We start from the raw sequence: 19,391 nt of genomic DNA on the forward strand, positions 1-19,391 counted from the left end.
CCCTGCATGAATTAGAATTGATATTCATCTGGAATTTTGGAGGGAGCACTAAAAGCCTGGCTTTGTTTGATCAATTCATTCATAAGACGCTGTTGATGTACTATATACATTGACAAGTAGGTATGCATAAATGTGTCTTTATCACACTCTCCACAACACTTCACGCTTATGTAGAGCAATGTGTGTCACACCATGTTTGAAGCTTGGCTTTGAATGTGAAGCACCTCATATATACGACTTATGGCCTCCTAGATCCTTTCAACCATACCTTAAAGAGTGTGCAACAAAAAGGTGTAAATCAGAGTGGTTCACAGCCTCGTTAGGAGTATGGAGCTCTATACGAATGCTGCAATAAAATACAAGCAATACACATCCCAATAATATCCGTTTTTAATAAAATGTTTATCTTAAAATATATATTGAAACACAAGACCAAAAATCAAGTCTGTACCCCTTACCTTGCAATATTCTCACACACAATGTACAGTCTAAAATATGCAATACAGTACATCATCTTTAGGTAACATTTCCTATACATTTCAAGCTTTGTGACTGGTGAATATTCTTCAGACTCTTAGAGTGTTTATAAGAAATAAAATCTGCGTTTTAACGCTAGCTAACATTTAACTTAACCGGCAGTAATCATTTTCAAATGGTGCCACAAACATCGATAACATATAAAAGATGAAAGTCCATATTTAAAGTAACAAAAAGATTTTGCTTTACTATATTCTAAAAAGGAAAAAAGCTTAGAAAGCATAATCACTACTAATTCGCCTAAACACTCCAGCTTGGAAATTCCTATTTTTAAAATATGAATGTCAGATACTATGATTGCCTCAATTATGATATTTGGAGTGCTAGATTTGCTTTAATATTATTAACAACTGATACTTGTGTGACATTTTCATGCCTTTAACCCACTGCTGCAAAGACAACAGCATCTTTCACTGGACAAGGAGAAAAGTAGCCGCACACAATAAAGAGTACAGACTATAGCAGCACTGGATTGAGTTATATTATAGTGCAGGTAGTTGCTGTAAGGACTACAAAGTGAAAATAATGAAGCTCAACATCTATTATAACATGCCTAGGCATCTTATTCATGGTGGTAGAATGATATCGAGCTGGTGGTCACGTGGTGGTTGTTCAACTGTCTGGACTGTGCAGTCGGCACACCCCTCCCTCTATTGCTACAGACTGGCCTGCCACAGCACCAGGGGGAAGTCTTGAAATGTGAGTCTGTGGAGAAATACAGTTACAGTTTTATAGCGGTACAAGCAAGCAAGATGCAGCTATAGTTTTCAAAATGTAATGCTCTTCATCACTTTTTTAATTTTCAGTTGTCAAGTCTTACTTATACACGAATAACCCCAAAAATATATAATTCAAAAATAGTTAAGTCATTTTCACAATTTACTGTTGCCTTTGTTGTTCGCCTTTGACCACAATGAAAGAACAGTCTGAACACAAAGTATTACATTAACGCACCCTATACAGTGCATATGAAGTATTACGCCTTAACAATATGGTGCACCCAAATTACCTCTGACCGCTCACCTGCTAAGTTATTAATTATTATTTTAATGTGTACTCTAGTTTTCCTCACAGGACAATCAGAGACGTATGTAGTGAAAATAGCTTTTGGGGGCTTGTAACTGCAAGGGCATGGTAACATTAAATATCTACATATCACACTTTTACACACCATGCACCCAACAGAGTGGGCTACAAGGCATATATAGGGGTGACTTAATAATATTTAAAAGGGAGTTTTTTTCCTGCCAGAAAGGGTTATTTTGACTAGTTAGACTGCAGGTTTAAACTGCAGCAGCCTGGCTACAATGGTAGGCCTGAAGCCATGCTTTCCTTGTAACAATAAGTTCTGCAGTCCAGAGGTGACATTTAACTTTCCATGCCATGGGGGTAGTTGTTACACTCTGTACCATGGCCATACAGGAAAGTTAAATAAGACAAGAAGTGATTATCTAGTTTGGACATGTTTTAGGGATCAGAGCATATACACTGGGCACTAGACAGCAGTGCCCCAGTGTGTAGAGTCTAAAAACCAGCAATACAATTCCGTAAAAAAAAAAAAGTAACTACACAAGAAGGGTTATTTTCTCACACTTATGTTTCTAACTTCCTAAACCCTGATCATCAAACTCCAAACCTCTACCCTTAATCTCTATGAATTATCTGTGGCCTTTGCCATAGCTGAACACCTTGTACAGACTTCCACTTTTGATATTTTCTCACACTTATGTTTCCAACTTCCTAAACCCTGATCATCAAACTCCAAACCTCTACCCTTAATCTCTATGAATTATCTGTGGCCTTTGCCATAGCTGATCACCTTGTACAGACTTCCACTTTTACCACACCCAGTCACAGATTTAACCCATTGGATGGCATCCTATCTCTCAAAACATTTATTTTCTGTTTCATAATGCTCCTCTGTCCTCCCATATACCCCCTTAATTTTAGGTGTCCACTAAAGCTCAGTCTTGTGCTAGCTCCTGTTTTGTCATTAACAACACCCTCTAATGACATCTGTGTCTCTGTCCCTTTTCATATCACATCAATACTAAGGATCCTCAAACATTTTTTCAATTCTCTTTTCCATTACTTTAAGTCTCAAATCTAGGACTGTCTAACTGCAATTCAACATTGGATAGCGCTCCAGTTCCTCCCATCAACGTAAAATAAAAAAGGAGAATAATATATTCTAACATCCATTGTGCCAAATTACCTCCCTGATACTATCCATTTCTCTACCAGCCTACACCCCCACGACAAGCAAATTTAATAAGCAGTTTAATTGCTGAGGCTATAATCATTTATATCTTCCACGGCCACTATCGGGAGATAAAAAGTATTGAATATTCATAAAATTGACCCCGACCTTAATTTCCTTAATGCTAAGGCCCTTATCAATAGCTTTGTCATAAGCAGAATCGACTGCTTTAGCAACCTCTTAGTCTGACTGTCATGGGTTGTATGACATTACAGCACTGGCAATTATCGTACATGCCTCTACCAAGCATTTTGTACAGCATATGCCTTTACCACACAGGTAAGTATAAATAAAGTAGGCATTACTTCTTCACTTCAATTCTTGCAGAATTGCGTTTTCATACATATATATATACATATATACACACACATATATATATATATGTTATCGGGTAGAAATGAGAAATCCACCCTTGATACATAGAGACAGACCTTTAGGAGTTATCATACCTTGATTAGTGATTGGCATGTGTGGTAAATGAGCCACTTTTGTGGTCTGACACCCTATGATGACCCTCAACCACCACCATTTTGTACTGACTTAAGTGTGTTATGTTACCTTAGCCTTAATGTAGGATGGGTTTGCATATGCCTGCTTTTCTTCTGTCTTTTAGTGGAATAGTCTTTCCAAGAATAGAAGGTATGGGATGTTGAGGTGCAGTCTTGTGGGTGGTGGTGCACACATGTGATCTTGCTTCTGTGTGCACAGTGGTGCTTGTAAGTTGTGTGGATGAGAATTATAGGTGCGGACTATTGCCTTTGACAGGGCCTCATGTCTGACTCTGCCTTGCTGCTGCGTGCACAGCCGTGCTTGCAAGTTGTTTGGGTTATTCACATTCAAGGTCTTGGTGTTTTCCTGAGCGATTGTTTTTGTTTAGTGTACTGTGGAAGGCCTTGTGAGAGCTTCGTCAAGACAGAGGCTGGAAGAATTGCGAATGGAGGAAGAGACTTGAGAGCTCCTTACTGCCATGGAGATGCTTGCTTGGAACTTGGCCAGTTCTGGTAAAATTCCTCTGGCGGTGGGAGGAGGTCTTTCACGAATCTTCTAGTGTGTTTATAGCTGAGGGTTGCAGGCTGAGAAACTGGGAGTTTGGATTCCGAGCGAGGGCAGACGTGTCTATCTCGGATTGAACCCTGGCTTGCTGAGCTCTGATCCCCGGCTGTAATTCCCCCAGTCAGAAGTGGGCAGTGTATGCACCAGGTGATGTATTGAGTTGTGTGGTTCTTTGATCATTGGAGGTGTTTTCTTTGTGGTGTGGGAGGTGCACATCCAGAGTACTCCTCTTCTCTCTATATATGTATATCTTTCTGATCTCTTGCAGGATGTCCAGTGTACCTTATCTTATATCAGTTATTGCTTGTTTATTAATCAGTATTATAGTTTGCTCAGTTATTGATTCATGCCTTTAGATTATGAGTTTGCTACATATATTTGAATCTTATGCATTTGGTATCTGAGACAGCTTTTGTTTAGAGAGTATTATGTAATAAACCCCAAGCATTATTCTAAAAGTGATAGAGTCTTTGCATTTTGTTATTTGCCTCCCAGGTGGGAGTGCAGGGATTGGGTGTGGCTTATTGGTGAGAAGCTACATTCAAAACATTTTGGCGTAGTCGGCAGGATCTGAACATTGATTTAAAAGGGGAAGAAATGTATTTTTTTTTTTTTAGAAATTGAAAGCAGACTCTTAGATATCAATTGATTTATTTGCATGTGGGTAGCCCATATGATGTGCTGGCTCGTGAAGTGAGCTAATTGTGCTGAGTTAGAATTGGTGTGTGTGTGTGTTTAAGTGTGTTTTGTAAAAAGTGCTTATAAATAGCTTGCTACGTGAGGCAGAAAGGGCTGGATCCCTTTCAAGTGTTTGCTAAGGAATGCATATCAAATGTTTTCAGTTGCAAAGTGAATGTAAGATGTCAGAGCATACTCCTGATACGTGGGACTCCGAGTTTACAAACTCCGGAGTTGCAATGAAGGGTGTTAATCAGCAGGAGATTAATGACATTTTAGACAGAGACAGCAGTGTTATTTTAAATGTGTTCGTTAATATGCATCAAACATGTGGGCATTTGCAAAAAGAACGTAGTGAGTTGAAAACAGAGCTAGTTGATGCCCAGTTTGAAAATATATCTTTGAAGACAGAATTAAACGTGTACCAGGCTGTGAAGCTGTTTACTTTGACCTGCCAGAATGATTCAGATGTGCAGCCAGTAAGGAATGTGCAGGAAAGTAACCAGACTAATGTTTTAGGCTTAACGATCACCGGTTGCGGACATAATTTAGACATTACAGTGAATGATACATTTTGCTTCGAAAGAGAAATGCAACAATATGATTTTGAATGTGAACAGCAGATTGTGTACAATGATTACAGGAAAGTGCAGGGACATGAAAGGTTACTTTTAAATTCAGATGCTGGACAAATGCAGATGATTTTGTGCGTTTGCGCACCACAAGATACTGGTAGAGAAAATGTGGTTTGCCTATTGGAGATTGCAATGGTTATTAAGTGGCATGTACAGACAGAAAAACAGTTTGCACAGGATATGATAGAAAGTCCTGAAGTGGAGTTTGAAACTCAAGATTTCCCAGTGAAGGTGCCCTATGTTACAAAGGAAATTAATTTGAAACAGTACAGAATGCCAGATGAGTGTGAAGGGATCAGTGAGATCATTCAGGGCTTGACAGATTGAGGTGGTGACAATTCTTGGCGCATGACAGTTGATTATTGCGAATTGGACAAATATATACCTTCTCTGACTGATGCTGTCCCAGATATTGTTACAGAAGTAGCATGGGACTTGATATGTGACTTTTGATATTGCCAATGCTTTTTTCTTTTTGATATGTCAAGAGCAGTTTAGTTATTTTTTCATGAGGCGATAGACTAATGTCAGTTAAGAATTTGCTAGAATTAGTTGGACAGAATGGAGGAGCATTTTCAGAGTAAAGAATGTGAAGTCTTGCTGGAGGTAAGGAGAGGTTAAAGCTGTTTTTCCTCTCAGACATGTAAAGAGTTGTTCTGGGAGTGGGTCATTTGAAAGCGTCTTTGAGACTGATGTTTGCGAGGCTTGCAGTGAGATCATCCAGCAACGCTGAGAAGAGCTCAGGCTTTCTGTGATGACTTAGGAGGCCTAAGGGAGGGGTCATCCCAGCTCCTCTCCCCAGTAGAGAGAGTCATAGAGCAGATAGGTTCAGAGGAAAGTTGGCAGCAGGAGTTCAGAGCACGTTGACCTTGAAGAGATAAGGTGCGAGCTAGAGACAGCCGGAGAAGTCTCTGCTTGTTATGTTTGGCAAGGGGCCATTTAGTGTCCGCAGAGATTTGTGAAGGGGGGCAGCACCTGTGAGGGGTGCAGTGAGAGAAGTAAGAGAAGGAGACTGCCCCAGCCCTTCTTGCTGTGTAAAGAAGAAGAGAGATTTTACCAAGAATTCAGAGGCTAAAGCGTTGGTAGTATTCTTAGACAATTCCCCAGAGTTGGAGGAGACCTATGTAGACAGAAATTAAAATATTGGATTTTTAGAAATGCAAGACGGAAGAAGTGTACTTTTGAAAAAATGTTTTTTGCAAGAAGAGTGATGCTTGTTTCTTTTTTCAGATTCGCCCAGTTCTCCGCGTGTGAGTGGGACTCCCTTCTCCCGTGTGAGTGGGGCCCTCCCTCTCCCTCTCCCCCCCCTCCCCCTTCCCTTCCCTCACCTTCCCCCCCCCCAAGCCTGGAGTGATCGCCAGACCAGACGGTGGCGGCTGATGCCTGTGGCTATCCAGACTGGATGGGTCCTCCCTTGTCAAGGAGATACGGATGCAGATATATACCGGAGAACATGATGGACCGCTTCTTTTCAAGCAAAGAGGGATCAGCGGAGTGTGGAACTGTTTCTTTCACGTGAGGCCAACTTTATATGCATGAAGGCTGTGTGTCTTTCACACAGGGTGACTGCTTGTGTGACGGTGAAGACAAAACAAAAGAAGGAACTACAGGATGTGCTTTGCCAGAACTGTTTTATCAACGTGAAGGTGATTGCTGTGTGTTTTTTCGCACAGAAGGACTGTTTTTGTTTTTAGGGATGGAGACCAATAGAGACGCTTTGCAGCGATCAGAGTAGATATTTTCTAAGTTAGTGAACAGTAATAACCTGTAGCTATTGCTACAATATATGAGTTGGGCAGTAGAGTTTCCAGTTTCACCATTAGAGGCATTAGGAGCATTCAAAAGCTTGATTCATTTATTTTGTGTATTCATTTAAACATGTATCCAGATATCTATGAGCTATTTCTAGAAGCACCTGAGTTATTGCTTTTACATGTATTTAGAGAATGCAGACTTTATTTTCTCTAAAGTGATTATCATATACTTTTGATGAGTTTTTCAGTTTTGCAATGGAGCATTTCCATACTAGTTGCTTTTTAGTCATGATTTGTTTTGAATTATGTATTTTTGTGTAGCGACTTCAACACATGAGTTGCTGTTTCAACATGTGCTTTTTAGTAGTTGTGCCTTTCAATTTAGAAATGTGGTTTTAAATGATTTTGCTTTCAATTGAGATGTGCAGTGCTTCAATGATAGTTTTGTTTTTCGTTATGATATACAGTTGCTATTTGCTTTGCAATGATTTAATTTTTGCATTTAGGAGATGCAGTGCTTCATTCATAGTTGTGCCTTTAGTTGAGGATTTTGTTTTTGATATATGTGAATGGTGATGATCGAGGGTCATGGGGTGCAATGTGGTAAATGAGCCACTTTTGTGGTCTGACACCCTATGATGACCCTCAACCACCACCATTTTGTACTGACCTAAGTGTGTTATGTTACCTTAGCCTTAATGTAGGATGGGTTTGCATATGCCTGCTTTTCTTCTGTCTTTTAGTGGAATAGTCTTTCCAAGAATAGAAGGTATGGGATGTTGAGGTGCAGTCTTGTGGGTGGTGGTGCACACATGTGATCTTGCTTCTGTGTGCACAGTGGTGCTTGTAAGTTGTGTGGATGAGAATTATAGGTGCGGACTATTGCCTTTGACAGGGCCTCATGTCTGACTCTGCCTTGCTGCTGCGTGCACAGCCGTGCTTGCAAGTTGTTTGGGTTATTCACATTCAAGGTCTTGGTGTTTTCCTGAGCGATTGTTTTTGTTTAGTGTACTGTGGAAGGCCTTGTGAGAGCTTCGTCAAGACAGAGGCTGGAAGAATTGCGAATGGAGGAAGAGACTTGAGAGCTCCTTACTGCCATGGAAATGCTTGCTTGGAACTTGGCCAGTTCTGGTAAAATTCCTCTGGCGGTGGGAGGAGGTCTTTCACGAATCTTCTAGTGTGTTTATAGCTGAGGGTTGCAGGCTGAGAAACTGGGAGTTTGGATTCCGAGCGAGGGCAGACGTGTCTATCTCGGATTGAACCCTGGCTTGCTGAGCTCTGATCCCCGGCTGTAATTCCCCCAGTCAGAAGTGGGCAGTGTATGCACCAGGTGATGTATTGAGTTGTGTGGTTCTTTGATCATTGGAGGTGTTTTCTTTGTGGTGTGGGAGGTGCACATCCAGAGTACTCCTCTTCTCTCTATATATGTATATCTTTCTGATCTCTTGCAGGATGTCCAGTGTACCTTATCTTATATCAGTTATTGCTTGTTTATTAATCAGTATTATAGTTTGCTCAGTTATTGATTCATGCCTTTAGATTATGAGTTTGCTACATATATTTGAATCTTATGCATTTGGTATCTGAGACAGCTTTTGTTTAGAGAGTATTATGTAATAAACCCCAAGCATTATTCTAAAAGTGATAGAGTCTTTGCATTTTGTTATTTGCCTCCCAGGTGGGAGTGCAGGGATTGGGTGTGGCTTATTGGTGAGAAGCTACATTCAAAACAGCATGAGAGAGGTCTGTTGAGTATTGAAGAATACCTGTTTATGCATGTAGATAAACCCCCGGTCACCATGTTTTTACATGTTGACGAAAATCAACAAGGACAAAGAAAATTCTCCCGGGAGACCTATTATCTCTGCAAACAATAGCCTTTTAGAGAATACTTCCATGTATCTTGATTATTTTCTGTTATCATATGTCCTTAACTTACCATCGTATTGCAGGGACAGCACAGACTTCATCACAAAGATTGAGAAAATTCTGTGGAAGTCTAGTTACATCTTGGCAACTGTAGATGTAGTATCGCTTTACACTTGCATCAACCATGATTTAGGCATCCAGGCATGTAGGCTCTTTTTCAGAGACAAACCAATATACATGTATGACTACTATATGATGGTGCTGGGAATGTTACGTTTCTGCCTTCAGAATAATTGTTTCCTTTTTAGGTATCACTGGGACAGCGATGGGCAGTTGCTTTGCACCCGGCTAAGTCAGAATATTTATTGTTTGGTGGGAGGCACAACATGTCTGGACAGAGACTAATGAAGGATGGACGAAACACCTGGCATTTTGGACAAGATACATGGACTAACATTTTGTCATTTGGTATGGTCCACAAAAGAAGCAACAAGATTTTGACAAACATTTCAGATAATGATCTTAACCTAAAATTCACACACAAAAATACATAAAACTGAGATTATATTTTTGGACATCTATGTAAAGGTTGAGGGAGACACCATACAACTAGTCTTTTCAGAAAAAACACTTCTGGAAATTGCATCTTACACACATAGAGCCAACACCCGAAGAATCTCATATAGAGTATTCCATTTGGAGAGATTGCTGTGGGCCAAATGTAACTGCAGTACCCCACAGGCCTTTGAAACTGAACAGAATAGGATAGGATGATCTGCAGATTTAAGGCCAGAGGTTACCCCATTAAGGTTTTGAGGATTGCCAGTGAAAAAGTAAAGAATCAGCACAGAGAGAGTTTATTACAGAAAAGGAAAGGAACCAAAGAATCCTCAAAAATTAGGCTAATTAACACTTTCAATAGCGAGTAAACTAGGATTAAACAAATGTTTTTGAAACACTGGCACTTAGCGAAGTCAGATTCGGTGATAGACATCCTTGTGACCCCACATCCTATGTTTACCTATAGGAAGATTAAGTCGATAAAGGACTTACTAGTGCACACTTATCTTGATGAACAGGATAAATCTGAATCCCGGCTAAAAGAACAACAGGGTTTCTATACGTGCGGAAGATGCACAGCATGCAAAGGCAGTACAAATAGAAAAACATATACTGCCAACAGAAAAAAAATTTAAAATAAAGAAATTTATCATGTGTAGCAGCGATTACTGCGTATATGTTTTGCAATGCCCAGGGGTCACCAATATGTGGTCAGCACCATTTTTACTGTAAAGAAAATAATTTTAAAACAACTATGCATCATTAAAAACTGTGATCAGAATTACCTTATAGCATGACACTGGCATGAGGTACACAAACAGAGTCATGACACTCTCATTTTTTGGTACTGACAATATTCCAGTAAGCACCAGAGGAGGGGACAGAGAGAAGAGACTGAGGAAATTGGAATCAGAATACATTATCCCTCTCAACAGCAAGTCCCCCGGGGCCTGAATGTAGATGATGAGCTTTTTGTGCATATTGGCTAAGGACTTCTTGTTTTGCCTGGTTATTTGTTGCATACAACTATGACTTGTGAAGAATCTTACAGAATTGAATTCAGTAGAATATTTTCATGATTAGAATTAGTGAGATTGTGCTTTATTGTTTTACATTATCTTTCCAATCTTTTTTGCATTAATTGCATTTCTCTTTTTTTGACCCAATACAAATTCGTGTATTTGAAATTTGGTGTATCCTTTGTCCTCACATGAGAGCAAAAAACTATCTATCTATCTATCTATCTCTCTATCTATCTAGCTAAATATAAATATATATATATATATATATATTCCATACAATCTGGTATATAGTGAAGGAATTATATTTTAATTTGTATGAGAAAGGTTTGCATAGAGACATAGATGATATCGGCCACTTGGTGTGCCATTTGAAGCTTTGAAAGGATGTATTCACATGAAGTATGAAAACATGCGCTTGCGAATAGGATCCTGTATTACCTATGCCAACAAGATTACTTGAAAGTGTACAAGTGAATTTACTATATAACTTTTCACTTTTGACCATCCCTTACAATATTTTCGGTTATGTTATAATTTAGAAATACTTTATCATGATGAACAAAGACGACAAATATGCTTCCTATGTCTCTGGTTTTCTAAAGTTTTTTAAAAGGTTATTGGGTACTTTGTTGAGTTTGGGCCGTGACAAAGACCATGTGATGATTGATGTAATATGTGAGTTCATAAGCAGTGCATTGTGGGGGTGTAAGTTATAGTTAGCTCAGCTAACTACAACAGCAACATTTCGCTGGTTTTGTACGAATTAAATCTGACACTAACTATAACGTCCATGTAACCTTTCTTTTTTTCAGTAAATATAGATATATATTGTGAACAAGGAGCCAGGAGCCTCGAAACATGTTGAGCTTTGATTTGTAGCCATTAAATAAATCAGGCTGGTGGAAGCATATAAGCCGCGTTGTGTCCTTTGTGGAAAGTATGGAGCACGCGTGATGGATTTATAGGGGCTCGCTACCCCATCACGGCTTACAGTGGCGAGCGGCTTGGCTAAAGCGGACTGTTGTGGTGGAAATATATATATATCTTTAAACAAAACTGCCCAAGCTTTGAGGTGCACTCTCGATGAGGTTTACTGACAAATGGACAACTTAAATGCATGACACTGAACGGCACAACACAATTGCAGACGCGTTTCGGGCCTCATGCCCTTCTTCTTAGGCTACACACATGGAAATGGCGATCCATATATCCAATACCAATCCTACTGAATCGACAAATCCAGGATCTCCTTTCACAGTGCGTTTCCATTATTATTTATTTGATTTTTCCATCCTTTAACTTTTATCGTGCATAATACATGCCCATGACGCGTTTTTGACCGTTCCTGCACCGTTATATACATATATATATACACACACACACACATACACAAACATGTATACGTACTGTAAATAGACTTACCGTGGTAAAGGCATGCATGGTAAAGGCATATGCATGGTACAAATTAGCGTGCTAATGGCACTGCATGCTAATTCCAGTGTTGTAAAGACTGTTTCCCTCTGTCATGGTATTTGCTTGCCCCACTTGTAAAGATAATCAACTGTGCCAAATAAACTCCATTGAAGCATTCTTATCATACCCAGATCTTGCCTTACGACACCAAACTAGCCGATGGTCTAGTATGATGCATGTGAATTAATAGAAAAAACAAAAACTGAGAAGCCACATTGCAGGAAACCAAAATGGGGAAAAACTATTTTAAGAAAATACAAAAAATGGAAAACTAAAGGAAACACTTTCAAGCAAAGACAATTTTAAGGTAAAATCCAAAATTACTATAAAGTTACATTAAAGTTAGGTACAGTTTAAGGGTCGTGATGGTTTTTGGGTTCAGGTACGGATGATGTTCAACAGTGATGAAGAGCTGTTAGGGGTCAGGGAATGATGGAGTTCTGCCATAGAAAGGGTTTTTAGGATTCAGGGTTGTGTGGAACTTTGGGGTTTGGTGTTTTAGTGATAAAGAATGGGTGGAGTTTAGGGGGTGCTGGGTTTTAGGGTTCATGGATGAGTGGAGTTTTGAGGTGGATAGGGTTTTTAGGTTTCAGGAATGGGTGAAGTGTATGGGTGTTGAGGAGTTTTAGGGATCATGAATGGGTGAAGATTAGGGGTGATGAGCTTTGGGGTCTGGGATTTATGGTGCTTAGGGGTGGTGAGGGGCTTTTAGGTATCTGGGATGGGTGTTGTTTAGGTGTGATGAAGGAGTTTTAGGGGTGGTGAGGGGCTTTAGATTTCAGTTATGGTGGAGTTTGGGGACAGAGAGGCCTTTTACATTTAAGGATGGTGGAGTTTAGGGGCCAGGGATAGCTGTAATTTTAGGGGTTCTGAGGAGGTCAAGAATGGATGGCCTTTAGGGTGGTGAGGGGTCAGCAGATAAAAAGCATCCAAAAATAATCTTTTGACAATGTAAATTATATAAACCTGAAGCAATGTCCCCTAAAGTAAAGCAGTGAAATAAATACCTCTGACAATAATATTTTGAAGTAAGACCTGCAAACATTACATTTACACCGTAAAAAACAAGCATGCAAAAGCCAATTTCGAGAAAAAAGACATTCTATGAATTGGCTTCTATAAAATAGTAAATGCCATTCACCCTGCAAATTTCAGTTAAACTGTTTAGGTGAAACTGTTTCTCAGTAATGGTATGCCATGAAATCGTTTTTCTATAAAATCACATACAACCGCGCTAGTAAACATTGTGGCATGTACACACTTCTAATGACTGAGTGGCTGACCAACGTCCACCATTCACAATCTCTCACCTCCACTTCTCCCAAACTCTCCTGAACATCACCCGAGATCATGCACCTGTTAATTTGTAACTTACTCAGTGCAGGTCTTGCTGTTGTATCACTCACAACTGTTTTACATTGCCACGTACTGTGTATCATTATGTGACCCATTGTGTTAGTCAGTGTTTTAAATGGAAATCTAGAAGTGCAGGTACTCACTACTCAGAGTACCCCTTCGCTCCTGAGAAGTGTTGGCACTATCCTATTAAATGTATAGAAGCAGTACTGAGTAGTGCCGGTACTCTCCCTCTCAAATCAAAAAGGTGCAGGTACTGAGTACCGGACAGTACCGGCCCATCTAAAGCACCGGTGTTAGTGAATCTAAACAAATAAATATCAAACTTCCAACTGTAATTAATAACTCGCTTGATGCTTAGCTTCCCGAATTTTGAAAGTGTATCCTGCCAATAAGAACCTTGCTAAACGAAGTAGTTTGCATAGATGAAGTGCTCTCTTCTTACTACAGGTCTAATGAATGAAACACAGGTATATCTTTAAACCTACGTGGGGCAACAGGCTTTGTTTAAGCTGAAGGCGATGCATGCTGATGTCGGAATGTACCACGTTTGCAATCATTTAAAAACATAAGATTTTCGAACAAACATTTTTTTCTTCATGTGGGCACAATATAAAATGCATAGTATCAGTACTTTCATGGACATAAATGTAGGCATATTTTGTTATTTTTAGTTTATCTCAAAAGTTAGGTTTTTAAATTTTCTGCATTTGGAGTGTGACGTCTTTTTAATGTGACTGTAAACTAGACGATGGGTGTTTGGAGAATTGTATAATGATACGAGGTGCGTTAAGTCCTGATGCCACTATACCCCGCATCACCCTGATCTGCAGGATGTACACGTGGCAGTGATGTTGCTGTCAATAAGGGAGGTCGCTCTGTGCAGTTATTAAAGAAGTGCTGTGACTTGCAAAGTATCATCAAAGGTCTGTTTGGTTTCAATATGACAGCGGTGCCCTCAGTCCATTAACTGAACATACCAGGCACTGACGGAAAACGCTGCAATCCATCCCGTATGGTGCATGCTCCCTTATTTCAGGTCACAAGTTAAACAATTCTTCCATCTCAACACTCCAGCTAAAATTACAGCTCAAACATGTGGAGGGTGGTGATGACAGATCAAAGTGGAAAAATATTGTCAATTCATTCTACTCGCATGGCAACTTTAAAGAGAAAATACATGATTCAGCAATGACAATGTTCCTGCTTAACAAAATTCCTCAAGCAAAACCCCGTGTATTGACATACATGAAATGTAAATCTGGTAGCAGGAATGCTGTGGCTAGATCTGGATACATCATGTTCAAGTCCTTACTGCACTAAGCAGTGAACTTGGAAAGTACTGTGAAAATGGGTGGGTGAAATGTTCTGCTTAGGGCTGCTTGGGACAGCCGCTACCCATGACAGAACTCTGGCCAGTCCAGGAAGAGGAATATTTATCAACAAGGTCCCTTGACAGCATGGAAAAATTACTAATCATAGCGTTTATAGTGGTACTTTAAGAACATATGCAGTAAGGCCTGCAATGGACGTGTCCTCACTAAAGATGCATAAATGATTCTTGCTCGCTCGTTTTGGAAACGGCTTTTTAAACCATATCACAATTCAGGTGCAAGGGCTATATCTTTAAAAATCATGCTTGTTTTGCTACTGGAGAAAAATGTATCACCAGGTATCTTTCAACCTCAAAACTGTACTTTTTTTCTTTGATAGTAAGGCCATATTGACACGGTAATGGATCATATTTCTACAGTAAGAAAGTGGGATAGTACAAAGATCAGCTGCTCTACTGACATGGAAGCAAAGAAGGGACCCTGTCCACACCCCTGTGAAAACTGGCCACACTTTCGTATGACTTAACACCAAGCCAGAACATCTAGGCTACTGTCCATGACATGGGAGGCAATGGTAGGGAGGTGGGCCCTAGGACTCTTGGTTTAGGTCAAAGTAGGGTTCAGAAAAAGGGTAATATTATTGTATGTGATTTGTCCTTTTCACTCTTTCTGATGGCTGCCCAATGAACAATTAAGTTAATCTAGTCTAATAAGCCAAACAATCCAGGTTTTGATACTTTCAATAGGATCACCTGAAAATAAAATGCCAAGATGGTACAATAAATTAGCTTTAGGAGTCCCAGAAGACAGACGTCTTCAGATGTGCTTTAAGGAAGAGCTGTGGCAACCTCACAGGATAAGGAATTGTACCACTTTAGCTTTTTAGATTTAGTTAGTCCAATAAAACTTCTCAAAAACTGCGTTTTACTTTAAAAGATAATTGTATGTGAGAAAGTAAGGCTAAACTGTTTCAAACCCTATTTCACACCAGTCTTTTCGGATGTAAGCAGTAGAGATCAGAATTAATTTCCAAAAGTAAATGGTGGAATGCACATGTTCATTAATTAATTAATGTATTTATTGGTGATTTAATGTAACCATTTTCTGTGAGCAAGCCATTTCTGTGCACCATTAAATTGTTTGCCAAATCTACCACAGCTCACAGAGCAGAAATTACCTTAAAAACAAGCACATTATACTCATAAGGGCTATTTAGAAAAGAAGAGATCATTCTATTTGACCATGCCAATTTAATGTGAAAAAAACCCTCACGTTCATAGTCCATAGTTTCTATGCTTGAAAGCTGTAGCTCAATACGCCATTTAAAATAAATCTTTTCGGCCAACTGCTGATGTTCATGATGATCATTAGTGTCTTAAGGTTAGCAAATATGTTTTAATTACTTCACCCAATTTTCTATGCATTGATTTAGGTTTCGCTGAGCTCAAACCAGATCCTTTAGGGCAAGGAAGCACTGAGAAGCACGCTATGAACATAAGGTCAAGCACTGCCTATACCAAGCAAACCACAACTAAGGAAGGAAAACTATCATAATAATAACAGCAATTCATGACAAAGAACACAACTTTACGTGCACTGATCCATAAAATGTTGCAGTTTGAACTCTTTCATAAAAGACCACATTAAGCGTGTGGTCAGACCATAGAATAACTCTTCCCAGCTACGAAGGCTCCAGAGAGAATAGGTCACATATTTAGGACTTGGTTTAGTGTTGGTTGGTATCTGAAAATCCTCTGATTTCAGGAAGACCTAATAAATCCAGTGGAGAGTCCCTTGCTCAATTATAGTATTTTTGTAGTAATTATTGTACTCAATTATACTGTCCGAAATGTGGAGAACGTTTCCCTAATGGGTTCTCCTCTGAATTGACTTCCTCCATCCAACTCTTTGGGTTATTTCCTTTGAAAATTGTCCCAGCCCTTCACCTTCCCTAGAAACCTTCCATAGAAATGCTAGGTGGACCTGTATTAAAGATTTCAGTAAAAGAAAACAATCCCTTCAAGTCACAGACCCAGGACTCTTGGTTTAGGTCAAAGTAGGGTTCAGAAAAAGGTAAAAGTGATACAGTTCAGAAGATGGATCTCCACTGGCACAGAGTAGAGAGGGAGGAGCGACAACCTTCAAGGTTATCCTGGGCACTGCGAGGGCTGGCAAAGGTAGAGCGGGCGGCAGCAGAGGCGAAAGCTCCTTCCTTCTTCTGAAGGTGTTAAGTAATTGAAATTAAACTTTATGCTGATAACGCACCATCACCAGTGCTGGCCCAAGCAGTAGCATCTGGTGCAGTGCTTGCAGCGTTACAGGGACTTGAAATTCCAAGGCATCTTTGTGGCTAAAAGTGACAAGCTTGGCCAGTTTTTTATGGTCTTCACTTTCTGATGTTATTCATCTATGTGAGGTATTGTAACAAGTACTTAATTTGCGCCTGTAGTTGCCGGTGGTGGGCACTGGCACAGATATTCATCGAGCAGAAGAGGGGGAAAACATACAGATTGGAAAGATGGAGGAAGAGAAAGATGCCAAACCCGTCACAAAGGAAGAAAGCAGAAGCTTGCAAGAGTGAGATAAGGGGGCAGGGAGTGTCTGGTAGGTATTTAAAGAGACATGCGGTGATTTTAAAACTACAAACTTGGGTATTCGGCATGCAGGAGCTACTGATCAGAGCTTTTGGCACCAGCACTCTTTATTTTTTATAAATTAAGTACTGGCTCTAACAAGACTTGGCATTGCACACTTTACCAACAAGACATGTCTATAGTGCACCCATATCTCTGATTTAACCTACATTTCGCAACAATACTGGCATAGATGAGTATTGCTTGTGTGGGTTAGTGGGCAAATTGGTGGGTGAACAGACGATGAAAGCCGACTTTCCTTCACTCATTCTCTGAGCCCTTTGCCGCCAGCTTAGCATCAATGTCCGTTTATCATTGCTAACACTGATGTTCTAATACATCCTTATCTATCACCCGAATACTTTACTGTTCTAGCTCTTCATTTGTCACTAAGAACTTAAACCCTCAAACTAGAGATGTGTGGCATAAAAAATGTCAGCACAAATTAATTTATTCTGGCAGGTTTTGAGGCGAATGCCTTTTTTCAGGTTGAAACAATGCATGAAACTTATTTTAAAAAGGTAGTGCCACCTCGTTCACATTCACAACTATGTGAGAGCTAAGAGGTGACCAGGTTCTGCATTCAGTTAAGCAATTTAAACGTTTGCGTCAGCAGGTTTGTAGGATGTCTAACTATTTAATAGTGAAATTAATTTAGAGTTTAATTTATAGTACAGATAAAGCAAATACAAGCTAGGATCTAAGTTACCTGCAAAGATTTTTTTATTTACGTTATTTATTTACAGGGAAAAAGAGAGAGAAATAAAGCGACAGAAGAGTCTACAATGCAGCCAACTTAAAGGGAAACCCTAAACGTTATCCAAAAGGAATGTGCTGAGGAACTATAAAAGTTACTCGACTTTTGGCAACAGGAACGGAAAAGGGGAGTTCTCCAAACCTTGATGGAAGCTTTAAACACAATGTTTACAGTGGAAGGGCAGGCTGCTTAAAGAGGAAGAATGCTTAGAAGAGGATTATTGAACCTCTGGTCCATGCACTCAAGGAGTTCTTCAAAAGTATTCTAAAAGTGGAGGGCAACAGGGACAGCAGTGCTAAACCTGTGGTAGTCGGTCAGCTACAGATGCCTTCCATCTCGAAGAACCAGACAAGGTCTCAGTTGTAACAGGAAAGTCCCCTGCATGATATTCAAGCATGTTCATCTGCCCTGAGTGCTCAATTGTGGGGGTATCTGGTATCTTGACTTTTATTTTAGTCCTAGTATCACTCTAATCTATTGTGTACGAAGAGGCCTATGTGAGGTCAAGGAGCTGGCCAGTTACCTGGAGGGATGCACCAAGCATAGTTTTATTGCGGTCAGAGTATTACTGTCCATGTCCTGGGTATAGCACATAAAGCAGTGGCGGCAGCATACCCTATTTTTGAAGGATCAATATTATGCCCAGAACCTTTTACCTGGAACAAGGTTTACAGGCCACCCTCATGTAAAGTTCTGCTATAACGTGCATGCCCAGAACTTTGTGCTGTGTCCTGTGTATATGTTGGATGTGTGTGATTCTGTAGTGGGTAGAGTACATGTATAGTAGTAGGGATGTGTATATGAGTGAGCCAGAGTACTTCAGTCAGTAGAATACATTTTGGACACTCTTGGCTTGGCATAGAAGGGTGAGGACTATTTGCCCATACAGTGGAAGTGTATTACCTGTATTCCTCTGGCAGGAGGTGGGTGATTCAGACACCAAAGTGAGGAGGATAGTGACAGGTTTCTCTTTAGAAATTAAATGTGGACTTTTGTTAGCAAGGGGCTGATGATTAGCTCTTCCTGAGCACTGCCTTTTTGTTGATGGTGGGGCGCGACTGAAGTTTTTGCTCTGCACAGTGAGGAAGTTTGTAGATCAAACCTGCTCTTTTGTGCACCCCCCATTACTGCTTCAGCTAGGTCATTGAACGCCAGGTGCAGAAACTTCATATTTTATTGTGCTTACGTTGTGGGTGTTCCAGTCTGGAGACAGCCCTAGTGCTACCTACTGTGGGAAGCATCATTCCACTCAAAGACTGTGTTTGGACAGCAGCCTAAGGCGACCCCCCCCCAACCCCCCCCCCCCATAACCAGTTCTGCAGAAAATGTGTATAAAAGTGGGATCCAAATCATTCTACGTGATTCAGGTTCCAAGACTTTTTCATATGTAGGAAAATACGTGCTCCACAGAGTATTTAAAGGACCACTGTGCAACCAGGGCTGCTGTCTGCCTGACAGCTGGTCTCCTA

At 40.1% G+C, this 19,391-nt stretch overlaps 1 protein-coding gene across 1 annotated transcript in view; it reads right to left on the reverse strand.

The window, feature by feature from the left end:
- Nucleotides 1-372: 372 nt before the first annotated feature.
- Nucleotides 373-19,391, reverse strand: part of TASP1 (taspase 1) — a 662,603-nt gene continuing 643,584 nt past the window's right edge. The window contains exon 14 of the mRNA XM_085612698.1: nt 373-1,242. Coding sequence (XP_085468824.1) covers nt 1,150-1,242 — 93 coding nt within the window. The 3' untranslated portion in view covers nt 373-1,149. The remainder of the gene's footprint in view (nt 1,243-19,391) is intronic.

Source organism: Triturus cristatus, chromosome 6 (genome assembly GCF_964204655.1).
Source record: "Triturus cristatus chromosome 6, aTriCri1.1, whole genome shotgun sequence".
Taxonomy (NCBI): Eukaryota; Metazoa; Chordata; class Amphibia; order Caudata; family Salamandridae; genus Triturus; species Triturus cristatus.